The 25211-nt window shown below is 40.4% G+C and overlaps 1 protein-coding gene across 4 annotated transcripts in view; it reads right to left on the bottom strand.

The window, feature by feature from the left end:
- Nucleotides 1-25211, bottom strand: part of LOC121277398 (dmX-like protein 1) — a 258411-nt gene that overhangs the window by 139644 nt on the left and 93556 nt on the right. For all 4 annotated transcript variants that reach the window (XM_041186812.1, XM_041186814.1, XM_041186813.1 and 1 more), the window contains exons 10-15: nucleotides 15696-15908; nucleotides 9922-10160; nucleotides 6798-7494; nucleotides 5980-6101; nucleotides 5328-5417; nucleotides 2898-3021 (exon numbers count right to left, since the gene is read on the bottom strand). In XM_041186812.1, the coding sequence (XP_041042746.1) occupies nucleotides 2898-3021; nucleotides 5328-5417; nucleotides 5980-6101; nucleotides 6798-7494; nucleotides 9922-10160; nucleotides 15696-15908 (1485 nt within the window). The remainder of the gene's footprint in view (nucleotides 1-2897; nucleotides 3022-5327; nucleotides 5418-5979; nucleotides 6102-6797; nucleotides 7495-9921; nucleotides 10161-15695; nucleotides 15909-25211) is intronic.

The raw sequence follows: 25211 nt of genomic DNA, 5'->3' as shown, positions 1-25211 counted from the left end.
AATACTGTTCATTTACTCTTCAACTGGAACTTCTTGAAAATTGGAAATTTGTGAAATATTATCATTTCAAAACCAAACTACTTGGGCCATAATTTGGCAAAACTGTCCTTTTCAAAGTAACTCCATTGTTAAGTAACCTTACTGTGCTATAAATGCCAGTTAAGGTTTAAAACAAGACTATCTCCATTAGGGACTACTATTTGAATTACCTCCTCTTCCTAGGAAATTGAAATTAAAGTGTATTGTAAATCTAGGCAGCATCCCTGGAGAGAGAAAAAACTGAAAGGTCACTGAGCTGAAATGTTAACTCTCCACAGATGCTAACCTGCTGAGCATTTCCAGCATTTTCTCTTTTTATTTCTGATTTCCAGCATCTGCAGTATTTGTATTGTAAAGTCCACCATTTAACTTTGGAAAAAAGATATATATTTGGTTGATATGATTCATGTAGCATCTTAGCAAATTTCAAAGATATCTCAAAGCATGTCAGGGTGAATTACATTGTTCTGACATGATATTTGAGAATCTACATGAGACTTTTTAAATCATAAATTAAACTAGTTGCTTTGCCATTTGACTATTACTTACCAAACTAATTTTTGGAGTGACATACAACTTGGGACAGTTTTCAAGAGGACATAGCCTGGTAGGAATGGGTGGACACATGAAAGGAAATTTAATGCAGAGAAGTGCGAGGTGATGCATTTTGGTATGAACAACAGGCAGAGATGAGATAAATAAAAAGGGTACAATTCTAAACGAGATGCAGGAACGGAGGGACTGAGGGGTATAAGTGCACAAATTGTTGAAGGTGGCAAGACAAGTTGAGAAAGCTGTTCGTAAGGACAGGGCTTTATAAATACTGGCATAGAGTGAAAAAGTAAGGAAGTTATATGAATTTTTTATCAAAGTCAGGTTCAGGTTCAACTGGAGTATTGTGTCACCATACTAAGGAGGACGTGATGACATTGGAGATGGTGCAGAAAAGATTTATGAGAATGGTTCTGGGGGATGAGAACCTATAGTTATGAGGATAGTTTGGCTAAGCTGTCGCTGTTTCCTTTAGTGAAGAGAAAGTTGAGAGAAGATTTAACAGAGGTGTTCAAAATGTTGGACACAGTCGATAGGCAACAACTGCTCCCCATGACAGAAGGGTCAAGAAGCAGAGGACACCAATTTAAGGTGGCTGGTCAAAAAAAAGCAATGGCAACATGGAAAAACTTTTTTTAAAACGCAGTGAATGTTTAGGATCTGGAATGCACTACCTGAATATCACGAAGGCAGATTCAATTGAGGCTTTGAAAGGGGAATTGGATAATCACTTGGAAAAAAAAATTTGTAAGTTTGAGAGAAATGCTGCAGGGCAGGACTGGCTGAGTAGCTCTTACGGGGAGCCATATTGACATGACAGGCTGAATGACCTCGTTCTGTACTGGAAACACTCTGATTCTATGACAGTAGGTAGAAATTACAAAATCTTTTTCAAATGAATGTCAACAGAAACTAATGAATACAAAAGCAAAATATTGTGGATGCTGGAGATTTGGGGGAAAAAAAAAACAGAAAATGCTGGAAATACTCAGATGATCAGGCAATGTTTGTTGAGAGACAAAGAGAGTTAATGTTTCAGGTCAATGACCTTTCATCAGAACTGGAAAACATTACAGATGTATCTGCTTTAAGCAAGTATAGAAATGGGGAAAGAGCATCGACTTGAAATATTAAAACTCCATTTCTCTTTTTTTATTCTTTCATGGGATGTGGTGTCACTGGCTAGGCCAGCACTTATTTCCTATCCCTAATAGCCTTCAAGGTGGTGTTGAGGTGAGCCACCTTCTTGAACTGTTGCAGTCCATCTGGTGTAGGTACACCCGCAATGCTGTGAGGAAAAGAGTTCCAGGATTTTTGACCCAGTGACAGTGATGGAACAATGATATAGTTCCAAGTCAGAATGGCAAGTAGATTGGAGGGCAACTTTCAGGTGGTGTTGTCCCCTCACATCTGCTGCCTGGCCTGCTAACTTTTTCAAGAATTTTCGTTTTTTTTACGTCAGATCTTCCCTAGTTTTCTTTTTACTGATTTTGAGGTTTTGTAACAGCATTATCATGCCAAGCAATATTGAAAAAACTAATTTTCAGCAATGGCAAGGGTGCTTGGGGTCTGGTTGTGTTGTAGGGGAGTCTTCGTGTAAAGTAGTATTTTGAAGGCGGATTCTGCTAGTGCTGAAAAGAGCTTTCAGGACCGATGGGTCTAGGATCATTGAAAAAGGGGTGCTGGGATTCCTGAGAAAATTAATCATTTTATGAAATGCACAATTTGAATGTTTACATTTATTTAGACCTTATTTTGGTTCAGCTACTAGAAAAAAGACTAAATTAAAATCTTTGAATAAACAGTTCTGATTGGTATGACAAAAGCTCATCAACTTGAAATGTTAACTGGTTCACTCCACAGATGCTGCCTGACCTGTGTATTTCCTGTATTTTGTTTTTATTTCAAAACTAATGAATGCTCATAGCAAGAGAAAATAAGTATATTTAATTAGTAAAAATTAAAAACGCATACAAAATCATTTAAGTAACAAAAAATGCAAATTGAAAACATTAAAATATTACAAATTATTTAACATTATTACTTAGGTGAAAGGGTTGCTATCAAAAGCCAACCCTTGAAATACGTTTGTTTAGATGTGGTAGGAAAGATTAACTGAATAAAGGCAACATTATTCCATAATCAGCTAAAAAATTATGTTTTGTTGATGGTACAATGGATGAAGGACACAAAATGAAGAAATATACTGTACTATAATTAAAAATAATTTTGGTAATTAAAGCACCTCACGTAAATCTGTGAGACAATTTGGGAAAAGTAAATCTGCATTAATCAAGACATTGTACCTGTTTCCTGTTGTGAACTGGTTTCATCAGAAGTCTGTTTTTCATTTTGCTGCATTTTCTTGGGTTGATTAACTAATATAAAATCCTCCTTAAAGACGTGAAGTAACTGAGTCTCTTTCCCAAACTGAAGTAAAACCAGTGTTCAAGTAAATAAATTACAGGATGTAATTATAAATTCTTCACACATGGTTCAGTTAAAATAGGACAGGAATGGTTTGGGAGAGGTGGGGCAGGGTGTGGAGAGGGAAAACAAGAAAGAGAGGGAGCAAGAAAATAAAGAAGTTGCATTTTTATGGTGTCTTTCATGACCTCAGCGTGTGCCAAAGCATTTTACAGCTGCTTCAAATGTAGTTACTTGTTGTGAAGTGCAGTGAGCAATTTGTGCATAGCATGTCTTTACAAAGATCAATGTGATATTGACCGGATAATCTGTTTCTATGGTGTTGGTTTATGGATAAATATTGGGTAAGGCAGAATACTGGGAGAATTCCCTGCTCTACCATGAACAGTGCCATGAGATCTTTTAGGGCCAACCAAGACGAGCGGACCTTCTGGTTAACCTGTCATCTGAAAGAAAGCACCTACAACAGTACTGCACCAAAATATCAGCCTAGATGGAGTGGAACTTGAACCCACAGCCTTCCTACTCAGTGAAGAGTGGTAACACTGAGCCAAGGCTGAAATGAGGAAGTTTGTAGTATGACAGTAATTAAACACAAATTTTTTTTTTTTGTTTGCTCTGGCAATTAAAGTTCAAAACACAATGTTTCAGCTTAAAAGCTAATAAACCCATCAGTGACTGAACTGAATAGTAATATTTGAAATCCCTTCCATCTGTTTTGACTTCACTTCTTTCTGACTACTATAGAAACATTTTTTTCCGATGCATCTCTCAGAACTATTCCTGATTCTGAAGATGGAAAGTTTAAAACAGGGTAAAAAGATAACTGCATAGCAGTTTTTAAAAAATATATTTAATGTGGTTTCCCTGATGCATGGATGCAGTGTCTGCTATATAACTGTAGTTTTAAGGCAACTGATCTCTACAGGAATCAAATGAGAGAAGCAACAGTGGACAACACTTATAAGGTAGACTCACAACTAAAGCAAATGTTTTTAAAAATTTCAAAATTTAATTTGTAAATGATTTTAGGTCATGATGATCGACTGTTTTTATATGGAGTTGAAAAACATTACAAAGATAGCTGATTAGCAAAGCTCTCTGGATCCTTGAACAAAGGGCAGTACAGTAAGATATATATGCTAACCATTCACTGTACTAAAAGACTATGATGTCAAATTGGTACCAGTGGTCATCGATGTCAGCTGTCTCTAGATTCAAGAATGATGTCTACTCAAAGTCATGAGTTTCCACCATGGGTCTTCATGTGACTGAACAGGTTGATTCTCAGCCCACAAATCTTTGGACACATGGGCAGGACATCCCATGAAATAGTAGGATTCACAGTGCAGGGTTTGCTTCCTTTTCTTCTGCGACTCTGCTTCATCATTAAGGTGTTGGGACTCAGTGCATGATGAAGCTCCATGGACAAGTTGTCAACATTCTGAACGTTTGGCAATGAAACTCATGCCAGTTATTAATGTCAATGCCGTCATGTTTCAAGGAGCTTCAGTGTCTTTGAAGCAATTTCTTTGTTCGCCCTGGAACATTGGCCATTTGAGGCTTCAAAGAACAGGATCTGGAGGGGGAGACTGTTTTTGTCATCCAGACAAAATGACAAATTAATCCTTTTATTTTTATTTCAAGAAAAACCTGGACTGCGGTGGGGGGGGGGGGGGTGGGGGGAGAATTAATAAAAAAAATTATAGCTGCCTAAGTTGGCATATCCACATCGAAGCTCATCAACTTAAATTTAGAACAGGTGTGTGATAAACGGTACATCAAATGTTATCAACTGCAATTTAGTTGTTTGCACTCTTGCCTGAGTTAGAATGATGTGACCCGTTCCAGGAACTGGAATACATAATGTACGTTGACATTCCAGGACAGCACGAAGAGAATGCAGCACTGTTGAAGGTATGGTCTTTTCAGTGTGGTGTTTAAATGAGGCCTCTGCACTATTTTGAAGAGCAGGCAAGTTTTCCTCAGTGTCATGGACAAATTTATCCCTCATTCAACATCTGAAGCATATTTTCTGGAAATTATTGCACTGCTGCTTTTCTATTTGAAAGAGATTACTGTGTGCCAATTGGATGCTGCATTTCCTGCAATACAAGAGTGACTACATTATAGACGTAGTTAATTGGCTGCAAAGCACTTTGGGATGTACTTGTATGTGGTTATGAAAAGTGCTATATAAATGCAAGCTCTTTCTTTACACAATTATCATGTCAATATATTCTAATGTTTCAACATAAGTACAAGAAATAGGGGGTGGGGGGGTAAGGGGGAGCCTTTAATATACTTACAAGCTCAGTGATTGCATCTAGTTCTATAATGCAGCCTGGTCTTGCTGTTGACTGCTGGCTTACAATGTTGAAAACCTCTCCAACAAATCTCTGTGATAACATATCAACACAGGTGAATTACTGTTCAAGGATATTATCTTTTAACACAAAGTCAACATTTAAATAACTGCTTAAGTATAATTTTCATGGATAGGCTGACACACGATTTTGCAGCAGTTATCAAAAATCTCTTATTTGTTTTTTGATATGTATATTTATCATGTGAGGGGAAAAAACTGGTATGTGAATATCAGAACTTCCCTGCTTTATCGTACCTCAAAGAAGGAATTACTCATGAACTTGTTCACAAAATGTACTCTGCTGAAAAGAACATTTAATTAAAAGTTCAATTCCTTTGAGGGCTGCTGAAAAAGTCTGGGAACAAGCTCACATCAAAGATGCAATAGATAGACTGACAACATCAACAGCCACAGCTGGCACAAAGGTTGTGTGTCTCGAAACCAAAAATATAAAAAAAAAGCATGTATTTCTGCACAGGAGTGCAGATACTAGTGCAGTACATTAGTAAATTCTGTACTATAGGAGTGCAAAAACAAGAAACTACAGAACAAATTACTCAAAAAGCATTTAGCATAATTAAACTTTTACTTACAGCGATTTCTGGATTGGAAAGCTCACTTAAAAGTTTTTTAGCGTCAATAACAGCTTGGTATAATCGCAAATAATGACCATCACTTGCCACAAAACAAGCACTAGGAGAGTTGCAATACGTGCCTAAAAATAAACAAAGTTGAATTATCAAATCATTGAGCACCCACAAAATTACTGAGTGGAAAGCATGGTTAAGGTACATAACTGGTGAGTGCGCCACCGAGCAAGATCCTCCAGAGAATTAGGACACAGGTGGGTTCAATGAAAGGAAAATGGGTGTTTTAGGGGAAACAAAGTACTGTCAGATAATGAAAATAAGGTCAGCCTGACACAATCAAAATTGCATGCAAAGCAATATGGTTACTGCAAATTCATTCAAAGCAAATCAGACCAGAATTGTTTCAAGAGTATTCTTCTTCAAACTTATACCGAAAGAAGTTGCGAAGTTAGAAATACAGAAACAAGATTATTTAGATTTCAATGATAAAAGTTCTGATTTTGAAAGTTTCATCACATTTTATCATAGTGGAGGATTAGATAATGGGACATACAAAGTGGTATTGCTCTGATTCACATGTTTGTTAACAAACCGGTTAATGAAGGCTCTGACAGCTGCATGTACTGATGATTTTAATGAAAAACTAAACTGCAGTAAGAAACTTGACATGGAGTTCAATGTGATCTGTGTCCAGTAAAGTTACCATATATATAGTTAAATATTAACTAACAAAAAAGTATATTTTCCAGTACATGGGCTTGAGACTACATTTAGAAGTGAAGCATTCATTTGAGGATTCAAAACATACATGCAGTACTTACCCAAACAGTAACTTGGGATTAGAGTTGGCAGCCAAGCCACATTTGAAAAGGCTGAAACGTGAAGGGAATTGATTCTGGCCAATTCCGACACCCCTCCAGAGTACGACAATGGCCCGACTGGATCTACTCGCCACAGAATTAGTTCACTGTATATTGAATTAGAATCCTGGAATGTAGCTGCTGTACCATTTTCCCTTTGGTTTCTTGATACTGAATCATTGCATTCAAAGGAGTCAAAACTCCTGCCTTCATTGTACAGACTTCCGCCATCTGGTGTCCGGAGAGCATTGTGGTAGGAAGTAGTCAACAGTAAGGGCAAAACTGAATGACATGCTAAATCATTGAGATGAAAACGATGACCACAGTAACGTGACTTATGAGACACGCCAAGGACAGTTGAAAATGCAGACTCCTCTGCAAAGCTGACAGCCCACTGGTTCAAGGATCCATCTGCATGTTTTGAGATCATGAGCACATTAGGTGTGAAGATGCTCAGCTTTAAACTACCAGATGATTTATTTTGGCCAGCAGAGATTAACATGCCCGACGTGGAGTGTGTCAGGCCAGGTGGTTTCAGTTTCCCTTGTTGAATAGCTAGGTCTACATTTTTTGTGCAGGCATACATAACTATACTCTTGCTCAGAGAGTTTGCATCACCAGTAGGGAATGCCACAGGAATTCTAGAGGCAAATGAAACCTAGAAAACAAAACATATACACATATTTTTAAAAAGGACAATTAGAATCATCTTATTCACTTTTTGTTTAAGTAATAAGGGGGGGGACGGACGTTCTTCAAAGTAACAAAATAATAGTACGGTAATATTGCATATACCAAAATGAGCATGAATTGCAAAACAAACTTGAAGGGCTAAAGCAAATTTGCTTTCACTCGGGTGAACACTTTTAAATGGCTTACCTGTCAAAGAAAAACAAATCTTTGAATTTTAATTTTGATCAGTTATGAACCAGGTTCTTATAAAAGAAAAGAATAAGTAAATTGAGTGTTGGTCCTCTAGAGAGTGACAGTGGAGAGTTAATAGTAGATGATAAGGAAATGGCAGAAGGAATGAACGAATATTTTGCTTCTGTGTTCACTATAGGATACAAAAAACATTTCAGTAATAGCTGCAAATCAGGAGGTGAACAGGAGAAAGGAACTTGGTGAAATCAAAATCACTGGGGAAACGGTACTGAGTAAATTGATGGAGCTGCCCGCTGGCAAGTCTCCAGGTCCCGATGGACTACATCCTGGGGTCTTAAAAGAGGTGGCTCATGAGGTAGTCAGTGCGCTTGTGCTAATTTTCCAAAATTCACTCGAACCTGGAAAACTTCCATCGGGTTGGAAAGTAGCAAATATAATCCCTCTATTCAAGAAGAGAGGGAAGCAGGAAACAGGAAACTATAGGCCAGTTAGCTTGACGTCTTGTCATGGGGAAGTTATTAGAATCAATTATTAAAGAGGTTACAGTTGGGCACTTAGAAGAGCTCAATGCAATTGGGATGAGTCAGCATAGTTTTTGGAAAGGAAAATCATGTTTAGCCAATTTATTGGAGTTTTTTGAAGGAGTAACATGGGCAGTAGATAAAAGGAGAGCCTGGAGACGTGCTGTGCTTGGATTTCTAGAAGGCATTTGATAACGTGCCACATCAAAGATCATTACGAAAAAATAAAAGCGCATGGTTTAGTGGGTAGGATATTAGCATGGATAGAAGATTGGCTGGCTGGCAGAAAGCAAAGAGTTTGCATATATAGGTCCTTTTCTGATTGGCAGGATATGACAAATGCATCTCACAGGGGCTTTAACTTTTAACGATTTACATCAATGACTTAGGTGAGGGGAGTGAAGACATGGTGGCTAAATTTGCAGATGGCACAAAGATAGGTAGGAAAGTATGTTGTGAAGAGGACATGAGTAGGTTGCAGATGGATATAGATAGGCTGAGTGAGTGGGCAAAGATCTGGTAAATGGAGTTTAATGTGAGAAAATGTGAAGTTGTCCACTTTGGCAGGAAGAACAAACAAGCAGAGTATTACTTAAATGGAGAATGGCTGCATAATTCTGAGGTGCAGAGGGATCTAGGTGTTCCAGTACACGAATCACAAAAAGTTAGCATGCAGGTACATCAAGTAATTAAGAAGGCTAATAGAATGCTATCCTTTATTACGAGAGGGATTGAACACAAAAGTAAGGATGATATGCTTCAGTTATACAGGGCATTGGTGAGGCTGCACCTCGAGTAGTGTGTGCAGTTTTTGTCTCCTTGTTTAAGGACGGATGTAATGCATTGGAGGCAGTTCAAAGGAAGTTTACTAGATTGACACCTGGAATGAATGGCCTGTCTTATGAGGAAAGGTTGGACCGGCTGGGCTTGTTTCCACTGGACTTTAGATGGGTGAGGGATGATTTGAATGAAGTATACAAGATCCTGAACTGCCTTGACAAGGTGGATGTCGAAAAGGATGTTTCCTCTTGTGGGTGAGTCCAGAACTAGGAGGCACTGTTTTAAAATTAGGCATCACCCTTTTAGACAGAGATGAGGAAAATTTTTTTCTCTCAAAGGGTTGTGCGACTTTAGAATTCTCTGACTCAGAAGGTGATGGAGGCGGGGTCATTGAATATTTCTAAGGCAGAGGTAGATAGATTCTTGTTAGGCAAGGGAATAAGGGGTTACCTGGGAATGTGGAAATCGAAACACAAGAGGATCAGCCATGATCTTACTGCGTGGCGGAGTAGGCTCAAGGGGCCTAATGGTCTACTCCTGCTCCTCTTTCTTACGTTATTATAAAGGGGATAAGAAGTTTAAAATCAGTGAAATACAAGAAATAAACTGCTCTAAAATGCAACAAAGAATCTAGGTACTCATTATTAAAATAGTCTCTATTTTTACTCTGATTAGAGTATTTGGGCCTAGGGCTTTCAAATTACCTTCTGTAATTTTCTATACATAGTCTGCCTAGGCAAAAACTGAACTTACTTTTGACTTCTCAATACTTCCTTTTCACTGTTCTCTTTAGAATGTATGGGAAATTCATTATGCATATCTGCAACAATCAAAATTATCACAAACAGGAAATCTAGCTCACTGAACAAGCAATATTAGGAAACAGTAGCGTGCTTTACCTGCACCTGTCGAAACATCCCAGGCTGATACTCATCCAGCCAGTCAACATGCCACACCAATAAAGATCCATCCATAGGATGAATACTGAAGAGCATGTCTGCATTCTTGTTCCATTCTGCTAATAGCACTTCAATTTTATGATCAATCATGACAGCTGATGAGGTCTTTTCCCCAGTACTTTTGTCTGAAAGTACAGATTGCACAAATCCTTTGTGATATTCACTGTTTTCATCAAATTCTGTGTAAAGAAAAGAATGGATCAGCACAGCTTCAATTTATGAATAGTTAATGGTAAACAATTACACCCCATTATATTCTTATTTTTAATTGCTATAATATAAATTGTTACTTGAAACACTGTGAACCTCAAAGGGATGTCAAAGTCACAATACATTTTATATCTATAATTTAAATTTACAGAGGTATAGCAAATGTAACTTATAATCCTATTTTTATCAAATGAAAATTGAAGACATATAATTCAAATTGAAGAAACATTTTGACATGCTGTTAAATATGGAGATATTCTGCTCATGACAAATACTGCTCAATCCATGGTGATTTATACTCATCAGACATATGGTTCGTTTTGAATAAAAAGAACTGCATAAACTGCAGGAAATTCTCTTGTCTGTTTTCTACCATAGGCAAATAAAAGTACCTAAACATTTTTATTCATAAAGTGAATATTTATAAAAACATTAAAGTGAATTCTTGAGGTATGAGGAAAATGGACACTAAGCCAGAGAAGAGATCCAATTTGTAACTTTGTTCAATCAGACCTGAATTTTGTTCTGAGAGTCGCAACATTAAACACATCATGGCGAAGCTTTTAAGTGATATTACTCAATTTGGCTTGCAGTCAATGGAGCTAAAAACAATTCTGCAGTGAGACAAATATCATTTATTATCATCCAATCTCAAAGTTCCATCTTAAGATGCATCTCAGTACCGATTCAAACACAGCAACGTTATTCTTGTTCTGAGTAAATGTACACACCCAAAATAGCATTCTCTCTCACTTTAGGTGTTACATCCTTAAAGGGCATTGGCGACCATGGACTTCCACATGTTGGTCCCTGGTTATGCATACCAAGGTCCTACACTTTGCCATTGCCTTCTTAAGGTTCTGGCTGATCAGGAGACTGTCAAGCTCTCACTACCTGCCACAGGCATATTGGAAAGATTTGCAGGTTGATAATCAACATGTCTGGCCATTTTACGAACACACCTTCTGTGGCCATTAAATCCCTGAGCAGGACTTGAACACGGAACTTCTGATTGAGAGGTAGGGAAACCACCACTGCATCTCAAGACCTCCAAAACAGCATTAGCTATCTATTTTCTACGTGATGAGCTTTGTGAATTTGCAGCACTTCCTGTTTTTACTAGCTTTGGAGATATAATAGCACAGATTGTCCAAAATCATACCGTAGTTTAAAGTATGAGGTCAAGTTTCATAAGAATAGCTTGAATTCCCTTGAGATTAGAAGGTTGAAGTGACCTAATTGAGTGTTTAACATGATAAACTGAAGAAAAAGATTGCTGCATTTATTGCTGAAGAAAAAGATTGAAGCTCTTTGTCTTGCACTCATCAGGAAAGATGCAAGAATACTAAATTTCAAAGGGAAGAAGAATCTATACTGCATGAGAAAAGGGTGCTGATTGGTTGGCAAGTCAGCTCTGATTGGTCAAGGGATGTCATGGAGAATACACCAGAGAACAGTTATCCCCCCAAGGTTCTATTGAAATTCCAAAAGGCAAGTTGACTCTTAATTGGTTGAAGTGTTAGCATGGAAATGCACCAGGAAACAGTTGTCCCCCATGCTTTTGTTTAACTGAAAAAGGCACAATGCCTGGTCATATTCTGTTCACAGAAGACAGGGCTCTGCATATGAACATTTATAGCTTTCAGCAAAAGTATGTAGGCTGTACCTCTCAATGGCTGGTGGATCTCATCAAACAACAAGTCTCTTCGGCTCTGCGCAACAGACAGAGTACTGACTGTACTCAAGCAGCCTGTGCTCAGAACAGTGTGCCCAACATTAGATGTGATTTTTTGATGGGATTGTTCAGTAAGTGCTGTCCAGACTGTGCTAAGAAGGACAGTAGCAGCCAACTTAAGATCGAGAGAGAGAGGTTCCAGCTAGGAATGCACAGCGCTGCACATGGACGGCACAGTTTGTCAACTTCTAGATTGTTTTTTTCCAGGTAAGAAATATCCAAAGCAATCTAACCCCCAGCTTCAACATTGGTTCCAATAAGAATTCATGATTTCCTTCAAATTGTTTTACTTAAAGTCACTATATTCAGGAACGCAATCACAACTTTAAGTGAGGACTTACTGTATTACATCAACATCATTTATGCTTCTGATGTTAGCCCTTTACTCTGCATGAGCAAATGAATACTTTAGTGTCAAGTAGTAAAGAACATCTAAACTTCTGCTGCGGCATTTGAAGACAGGCTAAAGAATGTATGTCTATTAGTTGTGGCTAATTCCAGCAATAGCACTGAAGACCTGGGCTCCAGAACTTGTCACACCCCTAGCCAAGCTGTTCCAGTACAGCTACAACACAGGCATCTACCTGGCAATGTGGATAATTGCCCAAATATGTCCCAAACACACAAAGCAGGGCAAATCCAAGCCGGCCAATTACCGCTCCATCAGTCTACCTCCATTATCAGTAAAGTGATGGAAGGGGTCATCAACAGTGCTATCAAGCAGCATTTGCTTAGCAATAAACTGCTCACTGACACTCAGTTTGGGTTCCACCAAAGCCACCCAGCTCCTGATCTCATTAGAGTCTTGGTTCTAATATGGACAAAAGAGGTGATAGTGACTGCCTTTGACATCAAGGCAGCATTTGATCAAGTGTAGCATCAAGGAGCCCGAGCAAAACTGGAGTCAATGGAAATCAATCTCTGCTGGTTGGAGTTTTACCTGGCACAAAGGAAGATGGCTGTGGTTGTTGGAGGTCAATCATCTCAGTTCCAGGGCATCACTGCGGGAGCTCTTTAGGGTAGTGTCCTTGGCCCAACCATCTTCAGCTGCTTCATCAATGAACTTCCTTCCATCATAAGATCAGAAGTGGGGATGTTCGCTGATGATTGCACAATGTTCATCATCATTCGTGACTCCTCAGATATTGAAGCAGTGCATTTCCAAATGGAGCAAGACTTGGACAATGTCAAATTTTGGTGTGACAAGTGGCAAGTAACACTTGCGCCAGACAAGTGTCTGGCAATGAGCGAGCATCTCCAACAAGAGAGAGTCTAACCATCACCCCATGACATTTAATGGCATTACCATCACTAAGTTTCCCCCACTATCAACATCCTGGGGGGTCCATTGACCAGAAACTGAACTGGACTAGCCATGTAAATACTATGGCTACAAGAGCAGGTCAGGGGCTAGGAATCCTGCGGTGAATTAACTCACCTCCTTGCTGCCCAAAGCCTGTCCACCATCTATAAGACACAAATCTAAAGTGTGATGGAATATTCTCCACTTGCCTGGCTAAGTGCAGCTCCAACAACACTCAAGAAGCTTGACACAATCCACGACAAAACAGCCCACTTGAATGGCACCTAATCCACAAACATTCACTCCTTCCACCAGTGAAGCGGAGTGGCAGCAGTGTGTGCCATCTACAAGATGCACGGCTGGAACTCACCAAGGCTACTTAGACAGCACCTTCCAAACCCACGACCTCTACCATCTAGAAGGGCAAGGGCAGCAGGGACATGTGGGAACACTACCACATGGAAGTTCCCCTCCAAGCCACTCACCACCCTGACTTGGAAATATATTGCCATTCTTTCACTGTCAGTGGGTCAAAATCCTAGAACTCTCTCCTTAAAGTACAGTGGGTATACCTACATCACATGGACTGCAGCAGTTCAAGAAGGGAACTCACTGACATGTTCTCAAGGGCAATTAGGGATGGGCAATAAATGCTGGCCCAGCCATGACGCCTACATCCGATAAATGAAGAATAAAAAAAACTCTTGTTTTAAAAAAAGATTAAATTATAGCATTTAGAGTCATAGAGGTCTACAGCACAGAAAAAGGCCCTTTGGCCCATCAAGTCTGCGCCGGTCAAACAAGTACCTAACTATTCTAATCCCATTTTCCAGCACTAGGCCCATAGCCTTGTACGCCATGGCATCGCAAGTGCACATCCAAATACTTCTTAACTGTTATGTGGGTTTCTGCCTCTACTACTCTTTCAGGCAGAGAGTTCCAGAGTACCACCACCCTCTGGGTGAAAAAATTCATCCTCACATCCCCTCACCTTAAATCTATGCCCCCTGGTTATTGATCCCTCCACCAAGGGGAAAGGGTCCTTCCTGTCTACTCTATCTATGCCCCTCATAATTTTATACACCTCAATCTCCTCTGCTCCAGGGAAAATAACCACAGTCTATCCAATCTCTCCTCATAACTAAAACTCTCCAGCCCAGGCAACATCCTGGTAAATCTCCTCTGCACTCTCTCTAGTGCAAGCACATCCTTCCTATAATGCGGATTCCAGAACTGCGTGCAATAATCTAGCTGTGGCCTAACCAACATTTTATACAGTTCCAGCATAACCTCCCTGCTCTTATATTCTATGCCTCGGCTAATAAAGGCAAGTATCCCTTATGCCTTCTTAACCACCTTATCTACCTGTCCCACTACTTTAAGGGACCAGTGGACATGCACACCAAGGTCCCTCTGATCCTCGGTACTTCCCAGAGTCCTACAATTTATTGTGTATTCCCGTGCCTTGTTTGACCTGCCCAAGTGCATCACTTCACACTTATCCAGATTAAATTCTATTTGCCACTTATCAGCCCATCTGACCAGCCCATCTATATCCTCCTGTAATCTAAGGCTATCCTCCTCACTATTTACCACCCCACCAATTTTCGTGTCATCTGCGAACTTACTGATCAACCCTCCTACATTCAAGTCTAATTCGTTATTATATACCACAAACAGCAAGGGACCCAACACTGCTCCCTGTGGAACCCCACTAGAAACATGCATCCAGTCACAAACACAGCACTCAACCATCAATCTCTGCTTCCTGCCACTCAGTCAATTCTGGATCCAATTTGCCAAATTGCCTTGGATCCTATGGGCTCTCACCTTTGTTATCAGTCTCCCATGCAGGGCCTTATCAAAAGCCTTGCTGAAGTCCAAGTAGACTACGTCAAATGCATTGCCCTCATCTACACACCTGGTCACCTCTTCGAAAAATTCAAATTGGTCAGATTTGACCTCCCCTTAACAAAACCATGCTGACTGTCCTTGATTAATCCCTGCTTCTCCAAGTGTAGATTAATTCTGTCCCTCAGAATTGCTTCCAATAGTTTCCTCACCACTGAGGTTAGACTGACTGGCTTGTAGTTCCCTGGTTTATCCTTTCCTCCCTTCTTGAATAACAGTGCCACATTGGCTGTCCTCCAGTCCTCTGGCACCTCTCCTGTGGCCAGAGAGGTATTGAAAATTATTGCTATTGCTCCTGCTATCTACTCCCTTGCCACACTCAACTGCCTTACAAGGAAACATGATTGATTTGCATTTACTAATTATGTTAAGTTTTAAAGTTTAACAGTGGGTTTTCACTTGTGTTGAATAAGATTGTTAATGAAGGCTCTGTAACATAGACAATTCATCTGAATAATCAGTCCACTCAAAGAAAGTCACCTACCAAGATAAATCTGAACTAACCAGTATAGAAGGATGTATGCATATTTCAACCAGACAAAATTAACACAATACCATCATCAGATTTGCTCTCATTTTGTCCAAAGTCTTCCATTCCAGGTTCTGGAGATTGCTGCTCCAAGCTCCTTCGTAGCTGCTGTAAAAAGACCTCCATTGACAAGGTAAAATGCAATTCCTTGTTGTTTAGCCAATGGACCACAAAGAGTCCATTAGTTTCTTCATTTTCGCTCAAGCTCAATGAAGTGATGGAAGGCAGCAGTGGAATGTCTATTTAAATGAGAATTCAAAAAAAACTTTAAAGATTGAATATTCAATAAAAATAAAATCAGAAATGTAAACATGCAAAACCGGTCAACAATATTTTTTAAAATTGACTTCCAACTTTAGTGACAGGGATTAATTTATTTCCAATCTTTGTTCTTATCTCAATGTCTTCCTTCATCTCACACTCTTCCCTAAGGATTAGGCAAGCTGTCCCCAGTCCTCTATTCCTGAACAAAATGATGAGTTTATATTTGGTAAGCAACTGCTGTCAGGTGCTTTAGTGACAGTTCATCTTTAATGGAAGAGACTGGCTTTATAACAATATGACTAAGATCATGTAAGTCACCACATGCCACACCATAGGTTTAATCCTAAATCATATTGCTCAAATTAGAGCTTCTAAGAGAATCAGTATTTAAGATAGTAGTCCTTTGTTTAATTTTCCTCATTATGAAATGCAAAGAACATTCTGTGCTTGGTACATCTAACACCAAGTTAAAGCACTCACATACTGATATAAAAATAAATGACTTGGATATCGGAATACAAAGTAAAATTTAAAAACCTGATGATACCAAACTTGCAGGTGTGGCAAACAGTAAGAATGACACAAATTGACTCCAGCAGGGAATAGATAAATGAGCAGAATAGGCAGACAGTGGCAGATGGAATTTAACACAGAGAAGTGTGAGGTGATGCATTTTGGGAGTAGCGAGAGGCAGTAGTGTTTTAATGGTACTGTTCTAAAAAATATGCTGGGACAAGGGAACCTGGGGCTCCACACGCACAGATCCTTGAAGTTGGCAGGACATATTGAGAGAGTAATTAGCAAAGCATATGGGATCTTCGGTTTCATAAATAGAGGCATTAAGTACAAAAGCAGGGAAGTTATACTGAACCTGCAAAAAGCTCTAGTTAGGCCACAACTCGAGTAATGCATCCAATTCTGCTTACCACTCTTTAAGGAGGATCTAAGGGTCCTTGAAAGGACCTAGATTTGCCAGAATGGTTCCAGGATGGGGGAATTTTAGCTACAAGGTTAGAATGGAGTAACTGGGGTTGTTCTCCATGAAGCAAAGGAAATTCAGGGGAGGCTGGCTAGTGGTGTACAAGATTATGACAGGTTTAGATAAAGCAGTTAAAGAAAAGCTGTTGCCATTAGCTGATTGTACAAGAACCAGGGAAAGATATAGGTTTTGGGCAAGAGATGCAGCGTTTGGGGGAAATGTGAGGAAAAACATTTTTAGCACAGCAATTAATAATGACCTGGAACTTGACGCCTACAAGAGTGGAGGAAGCAGAGATGATTGATGATTTCAAAAGGAAATTGGATGGTCACTTGAGGGAAATAAACTTGTCGGGCTGCAGGGAAAGAATGGGGAATGGGACTGACTGGACTGTTCTACAGAGAGCCAGCATGGACTCAATGGGCTGAATGGCCTCTTCCTATGCTGCAATAATGCTATGACTAAGTTTATCATCCTTAAACTAAACCTGTTAAAGGTGAAACTAGGATTAATTTACTTATCTTTTTCATAAGGAAACATTGTAGGCTCAACATTAAATTTATCTGGGTATTTCTTTTATTAAATGACAGGGAAGTACCCCTGTAAAAGGTGAGGGAGACATTAGTTTAAACCACTTGAAATTTTCTCACCCATGAGAAATTCCTAAATAGGGAAGTAATTGGGTGGTCAGGCATGAAGTCACATTTCCTCACTGTTTCTTATGGGGTAGCTTGGGGAAGCTCTCTTTCAGTGATGCCACACAACAGCCTAGCCAAAAACCCCCACTAAGGCAATAAAGCTGGGACCTTTTGAAAGTCTTGAAGCAAATGATGGAGGCAATTATTTTCTTCCACAAATGGAGGAACACTCAATGAAAAAAATTCTTCTCCAGATTCTTCCCCTTGATATTTTTTTGAATAACTGCAATTACTGATCTTCCTTACAGAACTCTGGCAATTTACTCCCTAGTGAAAGAGACATAGTGAATGTGCAAGCTAAATGATCCCTTTCAGCAGAACCTCTTCACAGCACAGAGTTCATTTAACATAATATAAGCCCCTAACCTCACAGAAGCTAAATGCCAACTCTGACCGCTCCTTTCACTTGCTTCCTGAAGTGTGGTACTATTACTGAACACCAAGCCATAATTTCCCAGACCATTACTGACATCATCTCCTCTGGAGAGCTTATCCTCATGACATTCCATCTTATGTTCTCCAAAACCTACAGTCCCCTTTTATATCCTTAATAAAATCCTAAAACAGGACTTTGCCTAATAGGCCTATTGTTTCAGCCTGCTCCTATCTTAAGGAACTTAACTCCTCTCATCTCAGCTCCACTTCTTCCCTCTTTACCAGCACCTATCCAGCTACATCAACTTTCGATGCCCCCTGTCACTTGAACTTATTTCAATTCAATCACACGAACTAACTTACTTTCACTGCTGACATACAGTCCCTCTACACCTCTACCTCTATCTGGAGGCCCTCGAACTCTTCCCAGAATAGAGACCCAATCAACCTTAATCCGTCACACTGTCCTCCACCTGGCTAAACTTGCTCAAGTTTATTCAGATTGAATAACTCCACTGACTTTCTCCAAATAAAAAGGTGATGCATTGAATTGAACATAAAAACTTAGAAAGAGCTTTTTATTGCCAAAAGCTATAGAAATGCAACTACCAAATTATAGTTATATATAGTCATATCGATAAAACAGTTCAAGTGACAGAGGGCATCGAAAGTTGATGTAGCTAGATAGGTGCTGGTAAAGAGGGAAGAAGTGGAGCTGAGATGAGAGGAGTTAAGTTCCTTAAGATAGGAGCAGGCTGAAACAATAGGCCTATTAGGCAAAGTCCTGATATGCAATTGTTATCTCATGAAGTATAAAGCTGGATGACAGGTAAATGTTGAATAATTTTATTCAATGTGTTCTTTTAAATATCAATTCATATTACTGTGTTAATTCTGAGTGAATAATTTTTAGTAGTTAAAAAACATTTAGCTTTTCAGCTTTTTGTAGAATGACTCATTTTCTGTTAATAAATGGAATTCTGGGTTATAATTTTTTTTTAAATTCATTCATGGGATCTAGGACAGCATTTATTGCCCATCCCTAATTGTGCTTGTTCAGAGGGCATTTAAGAGTCCACCACATTGCTGTGGGTCTGGAGTCACTTGTGGGCTAGACCAGGTAAGGCAGGTTTCCTTCCTGAAAGGACATTAGTGAATCAGATGGTTAGACTTTTAATTGCAGATTTTTATTGAAGTCAAATTCCACCTTCTGCTGTGGCGGGATTCCAACCCGAGTCCCCGGAGAATTACCCTAGGTCTCTGGAATGCTAGTCCAGTGACAATACCACTACACCATCACCTCCCAAAGGAATTTGACACAACAGGTTGGTGTGCAAATCACACTAATTTACTTGATGGCTGAATAGTTAAAATGGAGGCAAAAAAAATATGGCAGCTACTTTTGTTACCTGTCATGATTTTAACACTGCTTCCCAGCAAGTGAGGTGTGTGCACAATTAATGAAATCGAGGCATGCCTGAAGTACTTAAGAAACCAAGCATTATCCTTTTGGAAAAGGAATCAACTAACATGATACATAGAAAGTTGTGAATTATTTGACTGTCATTATATGTTCAATGCAGATTTTATACCGAATGATAAAAGCCACAAGTTAAAATTAAGGCCAATAAACTCAAGGGCAATAGCTATCTGTGACTAATCAGCCACTTAAAATAGTTTATTCTACTGCAAAGAATCGCACAATATACCAGAATAACCTTTAATTATGTGTGAGATATGGCTGTTAAACTTTATAGCCTTCTTACTGACAACACTGAATTTCACATTCGATTTGAGGGAGAGAACAGTGATCTCAGGCTAGTGTTTTAAACTTAAATAAGGGCAATTATGAGGAAATGAAGATAGGGCTGGCTGAAGTGAACTGGGAAACTAGATTAAGGGATAGGTCAGTGTTGATGCTGTGGCAGACATTTAAGGAGACATTTTAGAATGCTCAGAAAAGATACATTCTACTGAGAAAGAAAGAATTGAAGGAAAGGACTCACTAACTTCCTTAGTTCGCCACAGATAAAGATAGTATCAAATTTTTAAAAAGTGTATAATTCCACAAAGAGGAGTGGTAGGTCAGAAGATCGGATAGAATATAAAGAACAGCAAAGAATAACTAAAAGATGAATAAGGAGCGAGAAATTAGGAGTACAAGAGAAAGCTAGCTAGAAATATAAAATAGATAATAAGAGTTTCTACAGGTATTTAAAGAGGAAAAAAAAGTAAAGTGAGCATTGGTCCTGCAGAGTGAGAGTCTGAGGAATCAATCATGGAAAATAAGGAAATGGCTGATGAATGGAACAGATATTTTGTGGTCTGTCTTCACTGTAGAAGATACAAATAACATCCCAAAATAAGTGTGGATCAGGAGGCGAAAGGGGAGAACTTATTAAAAAATTACAATTACCAGGGAAAGGGTGCAAAGAAAATCATTCAAACTAAAAGCTGTCAAGTCTGCAGCACCTGATGGAGCTCATCCAGTCGTCTTAAAAGAAGTGGCTGCTGAAATATGCATTGATTTTAATTTTCCAAAATTCCCTAGATTCTGGAACGATCCCACCAGATTGGAAAATAGAGAATGTGACTCCTCTATTCAAGAAAGGAGGGAGACAAAGCAGAAAACTCCAGGCCAGTTACTTTAACTTCTATCACAGGGAAAGTGCTGAAATCTATTATTAAGCAGGTTATAGCGGGGCAATTAGAAAATCTCAAAGCAATCAGGCAGAGTCAACATGGTTTTGTGAAAGGGAAATCAAGTTTGACTAATTTATTGGAGTTCTTTGAGGAACTAACAAGAAACTTGAATAAAGGAGAACCTATGGATGTGCTGTGCTTAGGTTTCCAGGAACATTTGAAGAGGTGCCATATCAAAAGTTGCTACGCAAAATATGAGAACATGGCATAGTGGTTAACATATTAGCATGGAGAGGGGATTGGTTAGCTAACAGATAACAGAGTAGGCATAAATGGGTCACTTTCGATCCTTACAGTACCCGACTAATCACAGCCTGCCAACCTGAGAATGACCCATTTAATCCAATTCTGTTTTCCGTCTGTTAACCAATTCTCATTTCATGCCAGTGTATTACCCCCAATGTAGTAAAACAGTCCAATACATTTCACAGAGGATTATCAAACTAAATTCTACTCCAAGCCAAATAGGGAGATATTAAGACAGATCAAAAGAGAAATTTTAAGGACCGTCTTAAACGTGGAGTGAGATCTAGAGGGGTTGCAAGGTTTAGGCAGGGAGCTCTGAGGCTTAGGGTCTAGGCAGCTGAATGCGCACCCAAAATAATGGAATGATTTAAAAGTGCAAGTGCCCAAGATTGGATAAGTGCAGAGATCTTGAAGCATTTTTGGGCTGGAGGGGTTAGAGATATAGAAGGGTTTGAAAATAAGGGCAAAAATTTTCGAACTGAGGCGTTGTCAGAGTGGGACCAATATAGGTCAGTGAGCAAAGAATCAAAGGGGACTTGATGTGATCTAGGATATTGACAACAGCTCTGAAGGAGATTCACATGGATTCCAAATGTTCTCTCTCCACAGATGCTGCCAGACCTGCTGAGTTTTTTCAACATTTTCTGCATTTATTTCAGATTTCCAGCATTCGCAGTATTTTGACCACAGAGTTTTGGTTGAGTTCAAGTTTAAATAGGATGGAAGATGGAGACCAGCCAGGAAATCGTTGGAATATTCAAGTCTAGAGGCAACAAAAGCATGGAGGTGGAAGGAAAGAGATTGGTGATGGAGCGAATTTGTGGTCAGAAGGTCACCCCGGGGTCAAATACAACACTGAGGTTCCAAGCAGCCTGGTTCGGCCTTAGGGAGTTGCCAGAATGAGTTTTTTTTCCCATTCATTCATGGGATATGGGCACAGCTGATGAGGCCAGCATTTATTGCCCATTCCTAATTGCCCTTGAGAAGGTGACAGTCAACTGCCTTCTTGAATCACTGCAGTCCATGTGGTGTAGGTACACCCACATTGCTGTGAGGAAGGGAGTTCCAGGATTTTGGCCCAGTGATAGTGAAGGAACAGCAATATATTTCCAAGTCAGGGTGGTAAGTGGCTTGAAGGGGAACTTCTGGGTGGTTCCCATCTGTCTGCTGCCCTTGTCCTTCTACATGGCAGTGGTCATGTGATTGGAAGGTGCTGCCTAAGGAGGCTTGGTGAAGTCCTGCAATGCACCTTGTGGATGGTACACACTGCTGACACTGTGCGTTGGTGGTGGAGGGAGTGAATATTTGTGGATGTGGTGCCAAATAAGATAGCTGCTTTGCCCTGGATGCTGTCAAGCTTCTTGTGTTGTTGGAGCTGCATTCATCCAGGCAAGTGGGGAGCATTCCATCACACTCCAGATTTGTGCCTTGTAGATGGCGGACAGGCTTTGGGCAGTCAGGGGGTGAGTTAACATGCTGCAGGATTCCTAACCTCTGACCTGCTCTTGTAGCCACAGTATTTATATGGCTAGTCCAGTTCAGTTTCTGGTCAATGGTAATCCCTAGGATGTTGATAGTGGGGGATTCAGTGATGGTAATGCCATTGAATGTCAAGGGGAGATGGTTAGATTCTCCTTTGTTGGAGATGGTCATTGTTTGGCAATTCTGTGGCACAAATGTTACTTGCCACTTGTCAGCCCAAGTCTGGATGGGTATTGTCCAGATCTTTCTGCATTTAGACACCGACTGCTTCAATGTCTGAGGAATCACGAATGGCATTAAACATTGCACAATCACTGGTGAACACCCCACCTCTGACCTTATGATGGAAGGATGAAGCAGCTGAAGATGGTTGTGGTTAGGACATTACCCCAAGGAACTCCTGCAGTAATGTCCTGGAGCTGAGATGATTGACCTCTTAACAACTACGGCCGTCTTCATTTTGGCTAGATATGAATCCAACCAACAAGTTCTTTCCCTGATTCTCAATGACCCCACTTTTGCTAGGGCTCCTTGATGCCACGCTCAGTCAAATGCTGATGTCAATGGCAATCAATCATATCTTCTCTGCAGTTCAGCTCTTTTGTCCATATTTGAACCAAGGCTGTAATGAGGTCAGGAGCTGAGTGCCCCTGGAGGAACCCAAACTGAGTGTCAGTGCACAGGTTATTGCTAAGCAAGTACCACTTGATAGCACTGTTGAGGATACCTTCCATCATTTTACTGACGATCGAGAGTTGACTGATGGGGCAGTTAATGGCCAGGTTGGATTTGTCCTGCTTATTGTGTGCAGGACGTATCTGGTAAACTTTCCAAATTGCTGGGTAGATGCCAGTGTTGTATCTGCACTGGAACAGCTTGGCTAGGAGTGCAGCAAGTTCTGGAGCACAAGTCTTCAGGACTATTGCCAGAATATTGCTCATGACCCTTACAGTATCCAGTGCCTTGAGCTGTTTCTTGGTATCTTGGAGTGATTTAAATTGGCTAAAGACTGGCATCTGTGATGCTGGAATCCTCTGGAGGAGGCTGAGTTGGATCATCCATTCGCCGCTTCTGGGTGAAGATTCTTGCAAGTGCTTCGGCCTTATCTTTTGCACTGATATGCTGGGCTCCCCATTATGGAGGGTGGGGACATGTGTGGAGCCTCCTCCTCCAGTAAGTTGTTTAAATTGTCCATCACCATACACAACTGGATGTGGCAGGACTACAGAGCTTGGACCTGATCCACTGGTTGTCGAATGTCTTAGCTCTGTCTATCACTTGCTGCTTATGCTGTTTGGCACACAAGTAGTTCTGTGTTGTAGCTTCACCTGGTTGACACTTCACTTTTAGTTATGCCTGGTGCTGCTCCTGGCATTCTCTCCTGCACTCTTCATTGAACCAGGGTTGGCTCAGTGGTAATGGTAGAAGTGGAGTTATGCCGGACCATGAGGTTACAGATTGTGGCTGAGTAAATTTCGGCTGCTGCTGATGGCCCACAGCGCCTCAAAAATGCCCAGTCGAGTTAGTAGATCTGTTCGAAATCTATCCCATTTAGCGTGGTGATGCTGCCACACAGCACAATGGAGGGTACCCTCACTGTGAAGGCAGGATTTTGTCTTCACAAGGACTGTGCGGTGGTTACTCCTACTGATACTGTCATGGACAGACGCATCAGTGGCAGGCAGGTTGGTGAGGATGAGATGAAGTATGATTTTCCCTCTTGTTGGTTCCCTCACCACCTGCTGCAGACCCAGTCTAGCAGCTATGTCCTTTAGGGCTCTGTCAACTCAGTCTGTAGTGGCACTACTCTTGGTGTCGGGCATTGGTTGGTGATGGACATTGAAGTCCCCTACACCAGAGTACATTCTGTGCCCTTTCCACCCTCAGTAATTCCTCCAAGTGGTGCTCAACATACTGATTCATCGGCTGGGAGGGAGTGGTACGTGGTAATCAGCAGGAGGTTTCCTTGTCTATGTTTGGGCTGATGCCATGAGACTTCATGGGGTCCAGAGTTGATGTTGAGGACTCCCAGAGCATCTCCCTGCTAACTGCATACCCGACTGTGCTGCCATCTCTGCTGGGTCCATCCTGCTGTGGGACAGGACATACGCAGGGATGGTGATGGTGGTGTCTGGGATATTATCTGTAAGGTATGATTCCGTGAGTATGACTATATCAGGCTGTTACTTGACAGTCTGTGAGACAGCTCTCCCAATTTTGGCACTCGATCCCAGATGTGATTAAGGAGTACTTTACAGGGTCAACAGGGCTGAGCTCGCCATTGTCGCTTCCAATGTTTAGGTTGATGCCTAATGATCTGTCGGGTTCCATTCCTTTTACGCTTTTTAGCGGTTTGATGCTTGCTCAGCCATTTCAGAGGGCACTTAAAAGTCGACCATATTGCTGTCAATCTGATGTCACATGTAAGCCAGGCCAGGTAAGGACAGCAGATTTCTTTTACTAAAGGACATTAGTGAACCAGATGGATTTGAATGGCAATCAACAATGATTTCATGGACATCATCAGACTTTTAATTCCAGATCGTTATTGAATTCAACTTTCATGATCTGCCATGGTGGGATTCGAACTGAGGTCCACAGAGTAATCCACAAACCCTGGGTGTCTGGATTGCTAGTCCAGTGACAATACCGCCATGTCACCGCCTCACCATGAGGCTGATTGTGAGGGAACAGAGTTTGTGGCAGATCAACATTAATGGCTTCAGCATTCCTAATCCTTAGTTGGAGGAAAGTTTTGCTTGCTCAGTACCAGATGTGGACAAGCAGTGTGACAA

Source organism: Carcharodon carcharias, chromosome 4 (genome assembly GCF_017639515.1).
Source record: "Carcharodon carcharias isolate sCarCar2 chromosome 4, sCarCar2.pri, whole genome shotgun sequence".
Classification (NCBI taxonomy): Eukaryota; Metazoa; Chordata; class Chondrichthyes; order Lamniformes; family Lamnidae; genus Carcharodon; species Carcharodon carcharias.
Note: the sequence above shows the minus strand (reverse complement) of the source record. Positions and strands in the feature narration are given on the sequence as shown.